The 16,891-nt window shown below is 40.9% G+C and overlaps 1 protein-coding gene across 3 annotated transcripts in view; it reads right to left on the bottom strand.

The window, feature by feature from the left end:
• DENND2C (DENN domain containing 2C) overlaps positions 1-16,891 on the bottom strand; it is a 388,745-nt gene that overhangs the window by 52,938 nt on the left and 318,916 nt on the right. For all 3 annotated transcript variants that reach the window (XM_086923286.1, XM_086923287.1, XM_086923288.1), the window contains exons 11-12: positions 13,020-13,097; positions 11,446-11,586 (exon numbers count right to left, since the gene is read on the bottom strand). In XM_086923286.1, the coding sequence (XP_086779412.1) occupies positions 11,446-11,586; positions 13,020-13,097 (219 nt within the window). The remainder of the gene's footprint in view (positions 1-11,445; positions 11,587-13,019; positions 13,098-16,891) is intronic.

Below are 16,891 nucleotides of genomic sequence, written 5' to 3'. Positions count from 1 at the left end.
AAATAGGTATGTAAACACGTCATGAAAATGGTAGGTCTTTATTCTAAACAAAGTCTATTGTTTTTCTATTTGTATGTAGTATTTCTTTCCTTACATGTTTTTAAAGCAGACTTCAAGTAAGTGTTTGCTTATGAAGATGGCTTTGGTTTTCACAACATAGCCCTCACTAGAAGCTCCTGCTTCTGAAAGTAATGGTCATCAGGCCCTGGAATAGAATCGCTCCATACCAGTGGAATAATACACCCTAATGCTTTTTGAAAACTGACGCTGTTTTACTGACCCTTATGCACTTACACAACAATTCTCTTAATACACACAGCACTGGCATTTTTCAGGATGATACATTGAAACAATGGGACCGTACTATACGCCTTCATTTCAACCATTAGGGATACATCATAGAATTGCTGAGAGGTCAGCTCTCTCTCTATTCATAAATGTTGGAGAGGAAAAGGATGTTATTTTCAATTTATCTAAGGTGCAAGAACATAAACTGCGATCAATTGTACAGTAGACTTGTTAATTCTATCCACACCTGATTCCTAGAGATCCTCATGGATATATGTACAGTCAGTAAGGATTGACTGATATCCCTTCAAGATGGAATAAGTGTAAATGGAAGTTGACTTATTTAAGACACACTATCACAACAAGCAACACTGCTATTGAACATATCATGTAAGAATTAATGTATTCCTTGTCAAAATCATACCATGCATATTTTCATTTTCCTTTGCTCGTCTGAAAATACTAAGTGGCCTATTCTCCAATAGTTGTGCAACCTAGTTTTGATGTAGACACATAGAACGGCTATTTGCACAGGTAAATTCCGAATCCTGAATTAATCACTTTTATACATACAAATATTTTTGCATAGCTTCTATTAAGTATACGTAAAGGTCAATCATGTTAGTATGTTGCTGGGAATCAATTAATTTTGTAGATTTTGAAGAGTGATTCTCTGGTCATTTGTGAATCTCACTGCATTCTTAATTTTGCTTAAAAGTTTTGAACTTTCTAAGGCAGCTAGCCCTTTTTTAATGGAGCAACAAATATTTCTAATTGATTCAGATGTTGATTTACATTTGATAGTTGGAGGTAGCTGATTTTATTTTATCATTTTGAGGAAGGATTAGAAATTGAAACATGTACATAGATATCTTCTAAAACAGTTTAAAGCAGCTCGATGTATTTTAGGTCCACTCTTTCCACATATTTTAGTATGTTAGTCAAACAATAACTGTTTCCTTTTTAGCTTAGCTTTTAAGTCATAAGCCATCTAACACAAAGGGCGAAGGTTTGAGGTAGCAAATGCTGGATATGCATACAGCATATTTTAATGTAACATCAATTTTTTCCAAGAAACCGGTTTCATTTCAATATTACATATTAGAACATTGTGTTTGTAATTCCATGTTTGACACATTCTTGTAATTACGTACACCATAGAAAATTTTATCCTCCAGTTATCAGGGTCTGTAAAAGCCAGGTCCTCGTGCTTCTTTAGTAGTGATAGACAATAATACGTCCATGTAGCTTTCTCTTTATATGTTGGTGACTGTATGAAAGATAATTATTCATTGGGATGGATGGCAGTCCACCACAAGGAATAAAGTTCTGTCATAGATTTCAATAATTTAAACCTAAGCTCAACCCCTTACTAGCTATTGTACAGAGCAAAAAATAACACATTTAGACACATTTAGAAGTACCAAAACATATAGAAAAACAGAAAAATTTCATAAGTAAAATGATAAAAACCCAATAAGGGGAACCAGAGTTACAAATATTAAAAGATGTGGAAAAAGCCCTTTAAAAAGTGCCCAATGTAAGTCTATTGTTGTAGAAGATTGAGACAAAGGTGCAATTTTAGGCCAACTCCAATGGACTCTGGGTCTGATACACCAAGTGGAGTGGTCTGAGTGAAAGTCTGGAAGTCAAAAAGCCAAAACAGTTTTTTATTTCCACCTCAAAAAGAGGCTTTGCCACTCTTTGAGAAGATAAATCCTCCCTGCCCAAGCCACTCCTGAAACAGTAGTTGCCACCGTAGAACCAAAGGCCAGATATCTGACATAAGTTGGTTCCACTGGAACTCTGAAGCCTCAGTGATTTCTGACAGAAAATATTGTAAGTACTGTTGCAGAATGGGACTTTGTTATTTTTTCGGAGGTGCAGAGATATCTATGTGGGATGAAGTGGAAATACATTCCGACACCATGGATCTGCCACACAGGAGGTCAGCCAACAGACCTTTGGGGTACGCTTCATTGCCCTGAGTACATGTGGGAGCAGGTCCAGCCCTTCAGGTCCCCTCACAGCTCTAAAACTGCAGGTACAGTCCTTCTTCGGTTTTTCTGGAGGTTAAGAGAGTGTTTTGGTGATGATCTCTTATGTTGCCAAATTTATGTCCGGCATTAAATAGTGGATTGTTCTGAATGACCTTGTAGACATCTAGTTCTTCCCTAACCAAAGGAGTAAAAGTTGCCGGTCGCAAACCTACCCTCTTTAGGTCTCGCGTACCGATGCAGCGCCAACTGCTCATGTAGCGAGACTTATTGTTGCCAGGATGCTTAGCAAAGTGGTACAGGAGAGGTGCACAAACTTGTAAACAGATTGGAAACACATTGGAGACATGCGTTGTGAATGCGCACTTCTGGAGACATGAGTTGTGAGCGTGTATGGCTCGCGTTAGCAGCGTCTCTTCTCACACTTCCCCCCGCTTTCACTTTCCCCAGCGAGGGCGCCTGCACAGTCGATGTGCAGGCTCACGGCGTCTTGTTGACTTGGGTTGCGTTTCTTTTCCTTGTGCTCAGGCAGAGCGAGAGAGAGACGAGGGCCCATCAGACAGTGGGTGTCTACGCGAGAGAGTCCCGAAAGTGAGGCTCGACAGCCGGCATTTCCCCCGGGCACTCCAGTGACTCGGAGCCTCATGCAGAAGACATCGTCCCACACTTCTGGCAGGGCAGGAGGCACGGAGGACTGCAAGCAGGCGTCAAAATCAAGACGAGTCTGCTAAATTCAGAGCGTATGAAATGGGTCCTGTTGTGGGCTGTATACAGTGAGGTTTGGCTGCCTGACGCCTGCAGTGCGGTTGTGGTCTGTAGTCTGTGAGGTGAGGTGGGGGTCTATGAGAATACCCAATATATGTTTTTCAAATGTACCCCCATTATCCCACCCAAACCTCATTGTGAAATTATGCGGAATTATGAAGCATGATCTTTGGGGACACTACTCACAGCAGCCCACTCTAATGTGTGTAAATAAAAACGATGCAACCTGTATTAATATATATATAAAGAAAGTGGTCCTAGATACAACTTTTAAACACAACTAATGATGTGAATATTGTTTCTTCACAGTCAACACATAGTCAGACTAAATCTGAGCATACAAACACATGGAGATGTATTATTAGCTTAACCCCTTCGAAGCTAATGACGAGCTGGGCTCGTCATGGCGCTTACCTGCCGTGCGCGGATGACAAGGCCAGCTCGTCATGAAATAAAGTAAAACAGCAATTCCCAGCACAGGAGGGGAAAACGCCTAGCAGCCATGTGGTTAATTCAGCTCAAGAATACAGGAGACCCAACACAACAGTGTATACAACAATTTCTACTGCAGTTTATTTACAAGTTCATAAAATATCAGCAAAAAGAGAAAAAGAAAGGAAAAAGAGTTGGTGCTCAAGTGAAGGAAGGTGTAAGTATAGATTTTGAAGTAATTTGATGCAACAGAGAAATTATTTGTACATTGCACATGTAAAGCCTACCCATTCACAATTTATATACAATATTATACAAGGGGACAGGAAGGGGCAGGTGTAGGCTTTAAGGAAGTAACGGGGGGGATCGTCGACGTTTCGACCCTGGCGCAATAAGGGAGAGTCACGACCTCTGCTGCGGGTCTTCTTCAGGACGGTTGTAGGGACAGGGGGCGGGGAGGCACCAAATAAAATTGGAAAGGTGTCGCAATTCCAGATCAGTTGGGCGATGCACCTCGAGATGAGAATTTCTGCTCAGAGTAGGGATTCAATCCAAAACTAGTTGGTACACAATGGGCAGTCGTAATCGATCGTGCCTAGTCCAGCAACACGATGGACATGGTACCGATGGTCAAGGGCGAGAATGGAACTAAGTTAAGTTCAAGTGAATCTTAAGTTTACAGTGTTATCCCCAAAACGTACAGAGACGGGGGGCGGCCAGACCGCAGTTAGCAAGGTAGTTCAAAGTGTATTCAGGCAGCTTCCGCGACCGGCTGGAAACACGTGGTCGAGCACCACCAATAGCAGTTAAGTAGGCGCTTGAGCAAGCAGAGTACGCAAGGTAGATCGAAGTGTATTCAGGCAGCTTCCGCGACTTAGTGTTTCCAGCCGGTTGCGGAAGCTGCCTGAATACACTTCGATCTACCTTGCGTACTCTGCTTGCTCAAGCGCCTACTTAACTGCTATTGGTGGTGCTCGACCACGTGTTTCCAGCCGGTCGCGGAAGCTGCCTGAATACACTTTGAACTACCTTGCTAACTGCGGTCTGGCCGCCCCCCGTCTCTGTACGTTTTGGGGATAACGCTGTAAACTTAAGATTCACTTGAACTTAACTTAGTTCCATTCTCGCCCTTGACCATCGGTACCATGTCCATCGTGTTGCTGGACTAGGCACGATCGATTACGACTGCCCATTGTGTACCAACTAGTTTTGGATTGAATCCCTACTCTGAGCAGAAATTCTCACCTCGAGGTGCATCGCCCAACTGATCTGGAATTGCGACACCTTTCCAATTTTATTTGGTGCCTCCCCGCCCCCTGTCCCTACAACCGTCCTGAAGAAGACCCGCAGCAGAGGTCGTGACTCTCCATTATTGCGCCAGGGTCGAAACGTCGACGACCCCCCCCCCCGTTACTTCCTTAAAGCCTACACCTGCCCCTTCCTGTCCCCTTGTATAATATTGTATATAGATTGTGAATGGGTAGGCTTTACATGTGCAATGTACAAATAATTTCTCTGTTGCACTAAATTACTTCAAAATCTATACTTACACCTTCCTTCACTTGAGCACCAACTATTTTTCCTTTCTTTTTCTCTTTTTGCTGAAATTTTATGAACTTGTAAATAAACTGCAGTAGAAATTGTTGTATACACTGTTGTGTTGGGTCTCCTGTATTCTTGAGCTGAATTAAGCTAATAATACATCTCCATGTGTTTGTATGCTCAGATTTAGTCTGACTATGTGTTGACTGTGAAGAAACAATATTCACATCATTAGTTGTGTTTAAAAGTTGTATCTAGGACCACTTTCTTTATATATATACAGTTACCCAGGTCCTATTGATTTTTTGGGTCTACCCCATTGTTTTCAATGATGGCAACCTGTATTAAGGCATGCCTCATCCACTCAAAATGCTGTATAAGCAGTTTCACCCACAGGTACACATCCTCAGTGTGAGATTATGTGGCACTGTAAGGCACTTTTGGAAATACCGCGTTCAGCAGCCCACTGTGATGTGTGTACATAAAAACTATACCACCTTATTTATCCTAGCTCAAACACTCATAAACAGCATCTACCACAAGTCTGCACATCTCAGCAAATAAAGCCGACATGAGGAGGCCCCGATGCCGCAGTATTAAATTACATTTCCGCATATGGTGTGATGATAAAGATCCCTGTTAGCAGGCCATATGGCCACAGATTATCTGACTGCAAAACACATTCGGTCCAAGTCACACTATCCGAGATCAGCACGCTGTAATTCCATATGTAGTGCAAGACACTGCCTGGCTGTGCACGTAAACTGGGCACTGTCAGAGCTGTGCAAGTGAAGTTTTCACTTGCAGATTTCATAATTTTCACCATTAGGATAGCGTGCTAAATTCCCTAGTTTTCCTTTGATTGTGCAAAGGTTTTCTCTACTTAAAAAGAGCATTTTCATCCTAATAAAGCCCAGTTTAGCAAACATTCTGTCTGCGTGTGATCAACAACTGTTTGTATGTTTGCATCATAGGCTGCGATAATGATCAGACCCTCCTCCGGAGAGAGGCTTTCTGGATCAAAAAATTACAGACTTTGACCCCACTTGGGCTAAATGACAAATTTGAAATGATTTGTTACTTATAAAACAATAAAGATAGTCTGGATGCCAGTTTTAAAAGCCCCTACAAATCCTGTAAGGCATACTATTACATACTACATAACACATTAGTTGTGAACACTATTCACAGTCATAATAGACAGGGTTAGCAATTATGTTTTTGTGAATATTATCATCATGGATGTACAAGGTGTAAATAGAAGGCAGGTAAATGTGAATCATTGTCATGTTTAGTTTAACACACACTCGAATTATGTTAGTTAGCTGGTTTTTTGATTTAAAATACATTTTAACATTAGAAGTGAGGAACTCTGTGATTTTCTTTGTTTTCGTTCGTCGACTGAATAAAGCTTTGTGCTCTTGAATAAGGTTGTTTTTTTTGGTTTAGATTCGAGTTATATTTGTGACAGAGAATGTATATAAACTACAATGATTCGCGTCGTTTCATGACTTTTTCACGACAGCAAGGTGATTTTAATGTTCATTAACGTTAGTGGCAGCACGAGTGTTGCCATAGTAACATTGCGATTAGGCAGAGCCTTTCATGTGTAGTCCGTAGTTAAATGTGACTAGTCGCCCGGAAGTTTTGCTTAAAATCCAGGCACGATGACACAGAAGTGCATCGTCGTATTTCAAAACAGCGAGGCGTGTCTGTCTGGAGCTACTCCGTTTGAAGATCGGTAAGCTTGCCATTGAACCGTTTATCTAATAGTGTGTTTTCGGCCACTAGTATTATCATTAAAGGTACTGACGTTACCTTTATATTGTAGGAAGCGGCGTTGGTTCGCCCACATGTAGACGGTACACACTTCTTCTTCTTGATAGAGGTGAGCATTTTGAGTACCGATGATACGAAACGTTATGCTTGAACATCGAGCTGGTATTGATTTTAGACACTTGTTTTCTACAGAGTTGTTTACATTCGCCATTTAAGAGTCGAGGATTAACGGCGTTTTTCCATCCTTAGTTGAGGTGAGCACGAGTTTATGAAACCTGTATATTTACGCTCTGTTGTTCATGTAGTTCAGTTAGAGTGATTGGTTATCTACATATTTTTTCAGGCAGTGTTCCTTACATCTAAACGAGGTACGCTTTTCTTGTTGTACTATTATTATTTAACGTTGATCATTATTATATAAATCATTATTTATTTATTTATTTATTATAGAGTTTTGTATAGCGCGAACAAGACCCGTGGGTATCAGAGCGCTTAACATGAAATAAGAAAAGGAAACAAGGTTAACATGTGTATAAGCAGTTAGCAACCAATCGCAGTGAGGTAGATGACATATATATACGTAGCACATGTGACGTTAGCCTAAGTAAATATGCTATGATTAAATAATAACAAAACATGTATATATAACAAATATGAGGTAGCACGGTATAGGTTCAAGTATGAGGTAGCACGGTATAAGTTCATGAAAGATGATGTTCTCCTGTTCAAATCAAATCTCCATTCCTATTGGCCATTGGATTGTTCCCGTATCATAGGATACGTATTCCATTATAGAATTGTCTGTGCCTCCCATTTTGGTGGCGTACCAGATCTGTACTAAGGCAGAATTATAGCAAATCCATGTTTAGTGATCTTCGCTAAGTAATGATGGCGTGCCTGATCTGTACTAAGGCAGAATTATAGCAAATCCCTGTTTAGTGATCTTTGCATAGTAATGAATCTATTCATCAGCAGGCTCTTCACTTCCCGTTTGAATGTTACCAGATTCTGGATCTTCCTGATGTTTGGAGGGAGTGAGTTCCATATTCTGGGGGCCGCTCCTGAGAACGCTCTGTCATAGGTTTTTTTCTTTCGGAAGAAGGCTTTTCATTGGTTTTTATTCATGTTATGTTTGTTTCATGATAATTAAATTCACATCCAATTTTTTCAGAGAGCATTTGCTATGACTGTCATGAAGTTTTTTCATTATAAAAAGGAAGTGTTAACAGCCTATAATTTGTAATGTAAAATATGAGAATGATTTATAACGCATGACGAATTGAAAATATGTGATATGGCATCGTTTATATATTGTTTCCTTGTTCTTTTCAGTTGACAACGGGAACCCCTGACGAAGGGACGAGAGTGTCCCGAAATGCATTGGGTGGTGGTTCATGCAATATGTCTGCAAAATGTATATTCAGTGTTGAATTTGAATTGATTTAATGAATCTTTGATTTTATATATGGTTCAGTACAAGAAAATGAATTAAATACAAGGTTGATAAATTGAAGAGTTGTTTTGAATGTTTGGAATTCCAATTAAGTAGTGCGCACTGTAGTCCTAACAGCCTATACGGGGGTTAGGCCATATTCATTGTTAATTGTAATGCTCAGCAGGCATTAATACAGAGCAGCACACATATCACAAATACCCTGAGTAATTTGAGCAACGTGTGCGACATTCACCCACATTCACACATATTGCATCATAGTTCCAGCATGGAGCATTTTCTGTGCAACTTTACTTTTTGCAGAGCTTTTCTATGCACAGCTATTTTCAATGTTAAATACGGACAGATGCAGTATACCCATTACATTTTGACAGATAACATTTCCATCCTGTATTTGTAAGACCACCCAATGGTAGTGGGAAATAGATTTCTATTTGTAGCAGAATTTGTTTGACATATAATAAACCTTTCCGTTTTATGCGTTCACTGCTAGAGGGGATTATTCCTTAGGGCAGAATTGTGGGTAACTGATGTTATTGTTACCCAGTTTATCATCTTTGTAAACATGAAGAACAAAGTTGTGCTCGAATCTGTAAGCTGTATGTGGCACACAGATGTCAGCAGCAAGCACCTGCGTTAACCACAGTGCTAACATTATCTTTATATTATATCACGTGAAGAGGTCATCACAGTGTTCTAGGGAGCGTGCACATGACCTAGTGCCATGGAGCGTGCCCCAAATATTGTGCAAGAGACTATACCCATCACATTGCTCTAGAGAGCGCACCATCATATTATACAATGGGACATTCCCTGACTATTGTGCAAGATAGCACGTATATCACATTGTGCCATGGAATATTGCCATGCTCTTGTACACGTGCAAGGTACTATTCCAATAACATTCTGCAGGGAAGCATGCACATCACATTGCACCATGACCTATGCCCAGGATATTATGCTACACAATATGCCCAACTCATCATCACATTGCACCATTAACGTTGCCCTGTCCATCCAATTGCATAATGGAATAGTGCCATATTTTATGCATGTGCAAAGCACTATTCAAATCATAACATTGAGGGGTGCACGGACACCTCATTGCACCATGAACTGTGCATGCAGCTAGTATGTGCAGCCTAGACCAGTGCATGCTGCTAGTATGTGCAGCCTATACCAGTGCATGCTTGCACCACAGATGAAGTGTGTGGGCTCCTGCTCAGGGTCGCTGCAAGGATTTGAGCCCTCTTTCTCTTCCCTACAATGCCATATATGTAAGGTCATATATTAGAATATGGCACCCCTTAGTGGCTGTTAGTGATGTCACCATGTGCCTGATGTATGCATGTGCGTGTTCACACGTGTATAGGTTATAGCTGGTTGACGGTAACAACATAACATACAGTAGTTGGTGCAGACTCCCGTGATCAGAAGTCTGACCTGTCAAGGGTGCAGATAGTGTGACACGTGGTTGATAAGATAGGGTGCACGCTAACCCCTACGCGTCATCAGTTGGTCTGTGGAAGGTGGGCGCCAGAGTCGGAGGGGGCCACTGGAGTTACGCGATTGGGCGGCTGCGGCCTTTTTCGCATAATAATAGATTTGCCGCATTTGCCAAATGATACGTGATCTGCAGCCTAATCTACAGATTTTAACCAAAAAAGGCACAGGTAAAGGGGAAGGCCCTTTGTAAAGCTTGCACAGGCACCTTTCTGTTGCTCATTGCTAGATTTGATGTGTTGAACTGGTACTAATAAGGTGCAACCAATGCCCATTTTCAATAACTGTAAATAAAAATGCATTCGAGGGACTGGGACCAAAAAGGTGGGGGGGTTCTTTTACAGGACTGTATATCTATTTCAAGTGATCCCTAGGCCGCACATTCATTTTAAAACCATAAAAAAGGTATTGTCATTTACAATGCCAATAGCTTAAACTTGCGTAACTGCGAGACCTATTGCAGTGCAAATTCTTGTTTTCAGTAGTTGCTGTTTGCCTTACTGCAAGCAGATTCAAACTGCCATCTACTGGGCCAATGCCAAGATGGGCTGAGTCTTCAACCACACTATACTTGGGCTCTGAGAGCTGGGGCTGTGGATAGGAGTATCCTCCCATATAATCCATTTGAAGCCAGCCCTAGGCCGATAACAAGAGAAAGGTAGGGTCCATCAGCAACCAGGTAGGTGCCACACAAGAATTGTTATCTGGTTCTGTTTGATCCCTTTCAAGGACAAAAACATTTCACATGTGCCTTGGACAGACCTATCAGGCAGGATTTGACACTGTTGTGCCAAAAGGATGGCAACAGCTCCCACCATGAATATTTTGCTAAACTCAGAGGAGTCATCCCAGCTCATTTAGGTTGAACTGTCAATCAAAATGGTCTATTGCGGGTTCATGGAAGGACCTTCACATTTCATTACGGTCAAGCAGTTGATTGGCAGCTGCTGAAGAGTAAATGCAAATTATCCTCCAGGAATTTCAGGCAGAGAAAAGGTACATTTAAAAAGTAATTTTTCCTAAATATTTATTAAAAATCCAACTTCACCACTCAATTTGTTTTTTAATAAAAATGGTGTTCCCAAACTTGAGATATTAGAATGAATATTTTTACCTGTACTCTAGTTTTCTCAAATGAAAGTCAGAGCCTTCCACAGTGAAACCAGTATCTTGGGCCTTGTCACTGCAGGGACATAGTAACTTTAGATTTCTACATTAAGTGCTACACAAGCAACTTTGTGAGCTACAAGGCCTACATAGGGATGACTTATTAATATTCCCCCCCAGTCAAAAGGGATATTTCTTTAGGTTGAGCTGCAGCGATCAGGTTACACTGGTGGGCCAGGAGCAACGTTTTCCTTGTCAGGCTAGTGGATTGCAAAAAAGGTGCTGCTGTCCACTGGTGACATTCAACTTTCTATGCCATTGGAGTATTTTCTCCAATGTATGGTATGACTATGTAAGAAAGTTAAATAATTCAATCAGGGATTAGTCAATTTCTATAAGTCTTGGAGGTCAGAACCATTGCACTGGGCAGTGGACAACAGTGCCCTAGTGTGTAAAATCTGAAAAGCAATACAATTCAACAAAACATGCAGGTGATCACACAAAGAGCGTTTTTTTCTCACAGTAACCAATTTCTGAAGCCAGATGTATCACAACATATGTCTATATATAGGTACTGACCTCGTTCCCAGATCCAGGCAGGAAGCTCTTCACAGTGATGGTGCGTCCTGGAGCAGGGAAGGGAGCCTCCATGACACTGCGCATAAAAGGGGATACCAAAGCTGGCGACATTTCCCTTCTTTTCTCCACTTCATCCAGTATCTGCATAGAGCAAACAGCAAAAGATTTCTACCTAACACATGCACTTTCAGTATTAAAAAATCTGGTAGTAGTGTGGCACAGGAAGGACAGGAAGGACTAAGAAATATAATAATAAACTCAAGTAAGATTAATTGCATTGAAACATGTGTGCTTCAGAGCGGCTCTTCGCAGAACAAGCATTTTCCCTCAATGTTAGGTTGTGAAGCAGAAGCAGAACCACAATCCCACGAAGAAAAGGTATTTAAACCTTTCCAAAATCCTTGCCAAAAGATGAAGCTTGTGAGCACATGCACTTCCTAAAATGTTGATTTTCTGCACCGCGTCTTGCATACTAGCAGCAAGTCAGTGTCATAGGACCCGGGGGAAGCGAGGCACAAGCATATAAAGTGCTTTGCCCATGAGCTCATAATATGGTCACAAGTTAAATTAGAACCCTGATATCTTAGATGTACAGTCCACAACTTAACAGCTATGCTACATATAGAGAGTGATGTACTATATTCATTCTGTGCTGCAACGGATGTACTAAATAGTTGCAGCACAATATGGACATTCACATGAGGTTGTAAAAACTCATGCTTCATTACTAAGCTTAATGCAGGAGCCCTTTAGCACCACATTGTGAATGGCTGCAAATGCAGACATGAGCATCGATAAGAGACAGGAGATCTTAATCTCTCCATTCGCATTTCATGAATGGCAAAACATGTTTTTAAAGCAGCCTCTATCCTTACAAAGGACAAGGGCTCCTTCAAGGAATGGCATTGGGAATAGCATGAAAAACATTCCTTTGGACTACTATCAATTCGCCATCATTATTGTCAGCGCCTTTCACAAGGTGCAAGCTGTAGCACAGTGGAGGCATACATTTTTCAAATCTGTTGCCCTCGCCCACTCTCCCCTTGTGGTCTCAGTAACTGTTGAATGGCTTGCAGCAGCATTTGCAGATACAAACTATTAATACTTCACATACCAACTTGCAGAATAAAGGGCAAATCCCATTACACACCTATTTTACATTGCAAGTGAGTATGGGTATAAAGTGTATTTTGCGAGTTGGAAAGACATTTCTACAGAGAAAATTGCGCTATATTATGAATCCCATATGTGACTGCAAAAATACTTAATACATCAGGCCCATATTTCTCTTTTCTTTCACTGGTCCAGGAACCTTTTAACTCAAAACCATCCACCAACATAGAGTGAAGTGCAAAGAAAAGTTTGCATCTATCTTTAAAAACAAAAATTAAAATCAAAGACACGGACTCCTGAGTATTTAAATACTGCAATCTAGTGGCACTTCATCTGTCTTTAAGACTCCACTGTTTTCAAATTAAATAATATGTGGCAGCAAATTCAATTGGAAGATTCCTACAATATCTTTCCGTATGTGAATATAATTCAGCAGAGGAAATGAAGATCTTTCCACTTACCTTTGAAAAAAGATTGAAACAACCAAGCCGACTAACGATACAGTACACCTCTGGCAAGCGTTTTCCTTTACCTTGTGGCTAAAAGGAAAAACAATTTTTAACATAGAAAAAAACAAGATTTTAAAACTAATACTTTGGATCTTTATCACTCAAAGGCACTAAAAAGCTCACATCAACGATTTGCAATAGTAATGTTTAATACTTTTATGGCTAAAACCAAAATACTTTTCATCTGTGTAATTAGGGTAGCCTTGTACACCAGGGATTCTTTGCAGATGATCAAAGATAAATATTGGTGGCAAATGTTTTTGTAGATAGTAAAAAATGTTGGCATACTTCAATAGGGTATGTTCAGAGTATAATATGCTATTTATTACCATTTCTGAGAGTGGGGAAGTGCCATGACTCACAGGAGGCGGAGCCACAGGTAGGTCACAATGCCACTCCTCTCTATCATAACTAGTATTAAATAGCTTATTATACTCTGCACTATTAATTTTAGTCAATTAAAATCACATTGGAAAGGCCTTATTACTGTTAGGAGGGATGTTCCCTTTGTAAAGTAGATGAAAATTGTAATTTGAGAGTAAAGTAAATGTTGCTGTACTATGGTAATATTACTATGGTAATATACTCATATTTGACATTTGCACTGTAATAATAAATGTGTGAATGTGGGTTTATATACAGTTGCTATTATTAACACGGTGGCCGCACTTATTTTAACTGCCATGGCATCTATCTATCAAATATATATATATATATTACCTACTGGCGATAGCCAGTAGGTATATATAGTTAGGATTTTTTCTCTATGGAACTTTTGAAAATTCTATGTCTAATAACTTTGGCGTTTGTGGACGGAATCAGCTGAAATTTTCAGGAAAATTGCACATTTTGTTTCTGAGCAGCCCCTGAAAATTTGGGAGGGGTTCGTCAAGGGGGGGCCGAGAAAAAAGGGGGGTCCCAAAACACGTTTTTCCTATTCATTTTTCCATAGGGTGTTTGGCCTCACTTTTAGCTCGAACGGCTGAATGGATTTACACGAAACTTGGCAAAATTGTAGGGACTGTTAGCCCGATGTGCCTTTGCTGGGTCTCAATATATGTGCTCCAGTGGATTTTGAGAAATTAACGTTTTAAAAAACAGATATATCTGTGACAGCGTCCTAGATAGCGTACTAGTTCCCGTACTTTTCGCGTATCGGAGCTTTGCGAAGCGAAGCTGATTGGCTCTCCGGTGTCTGTCAACATTCTAAACAGTCTGGAGCGGCCGCCATCTTGTCTCTCGGTAGGATCGAGAGACAAGAGGAGGCCAAAACGAAGGGGGAAATGAAGGAAAGGGGGTAAGGTAGACCTCTTCTGACCCCCTAGGATTGATGAGCGGGATATTAAAGTGCCCCGCGGGGCCAAAAAAAAAAAAAAAAGTGATTTTTTGTCGTAGAGGCGCAAATCGGTACGTGAACCGGGCAGCTAACCGGCAGCGTAACGGGAGTTTTAGGAGAAGCTGATTGGCTGTCAACATTGTAAACAGTCTGGAGCGGCCGCCATCTTGTCTCTCGGTAGGATCGAGAGACAAGAGGTGGCGAAAAACGAAGGGGGAAATGAAGGAAAGGGGGCAAGGTAGACCCCTCCTGACCCCCTAGGATTGATGAGGGGGATGTTAAAGTGGCCCGCAGGGCAAAAAAAAAAAAAAATTGCGATTTTTCGCCGTAGAGGCGCGTCCCGGTACGCGAACCGGGCAGCTAACTGGGCAGCTAACCGGCAGCGTAACCGGAGTCTGAGGAGAAGCTGATTGGCTGTCAACATTGTAAACAGTCCGGAGCGGCCGCCATCTTGTCTCTCGGTAGGATCGAGTGACAAGAGGTGGTGAAACACGAAGGGGGAAATGAAGGAAAGGGGGCAAGGTAGACCCCTCCTGACTCCCTAGGATTGATGATGGGGTTATTAAAGTGCCCCACGGGGCAAAAGAAAAAAAAAGAAAATTGCGATTTTTCGCGGTAGAGGCGCTTCCCGGTACGCCAACCGGGCAGCTAACCGGCAGCGTAACGGGAGTCCGACATCTTGTGTTTTTGGAGCGTCCGGTTTGCGTACCGGGTAGCGTTCCGGTAAGCGTAACAAGGGGAAAACCAAGAGAAACAGTAAAATAAAATTTAAAGGAATAGATTTCCACCAAACTTGGCAAAATTGTAGGGACTGTTTGTTTGTTGTGCCTTTGCAAGGCCTCAAGATATGGGCACGTGTGGATTTTGTCTAATTAAGGTTAAAAAAAAATATATATATATCTGTAAGCGTGCTCTGGCGCGCTTACGTTACGGGTTTTGTTTGCGCTGCAGAGACGATACGTCACGTTTATGCGACGCGTCATGAGGCGTCTCACGTGGCTACGTGATACGTCACGTAATAAAGAATATATTTTACAGCTATAGATATTAGCTTTTAAAAAACCAATGAAATTCACTGAAAAAACCATAGGTTTTAGGCCATATATAGTTAGGGATTAGCATTTACAAAACCTTAATTTACTCGCACAAAAACATAGAAATTCGCATATATAGTTAGATGCAATAACTATATATCGCGCACCCGCAATCCACTGCTGATGATGTCACATATTACATCATTCATGACATGGTCAGTGACATCACTGATGACATCACTGATGACATCATCCAGTGACTGTCTGTTTCTGTAAAGTTAAAATATGTCTTACATATTGAAGAATGAGTGGATGTATAAGTGTCTGGATGAAGGATTTAGTAGGTGCATGAGTAAGTGAGTGATTAAATGTGTCTCACTGAGTGCATGGGTTGAGATGTCATCAGTGATGTCATCAGTGATGTCACTAACCATGTCATGAATGATGTAATATGTGACATCATCAGCAGTGGATTGCGGGTGCGCGATATATAGTTAGCGCTTATAACTATATATGGAATTTCAATGGTTTTATGCGAGTAAAATAAGGTTTTGTAAATGCAAATCCCTAACTATATATGGCCTAAAACCAATGGTTTTTTCATTGAATTTTCAAGGTTTTGTAAATGCAAATTCCTAACTATATATCCACTATAACCTATGGTTTTTTCTGTGAATTTCATTGGTTTTTTAATAGCAAATATGAAAAGCTTTAAAATGTCAAGTACGTGATAGATAAAAACATTTTCGTATTTATGCACGCTGATGTGCTTTGAACGCTGCACCCCCCCCCCCCTCCCCTCTTTTGTCTTAGTAGTACTCTCTCTTTGCAGATAGTGAACGGTAGTTAACGCAAGCCTTTGCCCCCGTTGTAATCCGTCGTGCCTGCTTGTCTCTCCATTTGATTGATTGTTGTCCAAGCATTTACTGTTTTAGAATTGGTTCTCTTTGGATCATTCTCTATTTACAAACAAGCACAAAGTCGCAATACTCTGTTTAGTCTTTGCAGATAGTGAAAAATCGTGTAAAAAAAATAAAAGTAATCGAGCAAAATCAGTAGGCCACTAATTGGATCTCTTTTTGACCTCGCTAAAATAGAAATATTAGGAACAACCCTTCATGAGAAATACGAAAATAGTGAGATGAACTGAGCTCCACACCATGAGGGCTGCAAGACAGCTCGGCTCCATCACCCATCCCGCACAAAATAACGACAAACCCTATGCAAATATTAAAAATATAGACAACACACCAGCAAAGAAACAGGGTAAAACATTTTATTAAAAAACTATTTACATAACGTTGGTTTATAAGATGATATCAGTAGTGGACCGATGTGTGAATAGATCAAAAGCAGCACAAGGCTCCAAGATCCGGATGGCAAGCTCCTGGATGTTGGGTGCCATAGTTTAGAGTTCTGAATTTGAGCCTTTTTCAATGCCTGTGCTTTGTTGA

Source organism: Lissotriton vulgaris, chromosome 5 (assembly GCF_964263255.1).
Source record: "Lissotriton vulgaris chromosome 5, aLisVul1.2, whole genome shotgun sequence".
In the NCBI taxonomy this organism is placed as follows: Eukaryota; Metazoa; Chordata; class Amphibia; order Caudata; family Salamandridae; genus Lissotriton; species Lissotriton vulgaris.
The sequence above is the reverse complement of the archived record's forward strand: the minus strand, read 5'-3'. Positions and strand labels throughout refer to the sequence as shown.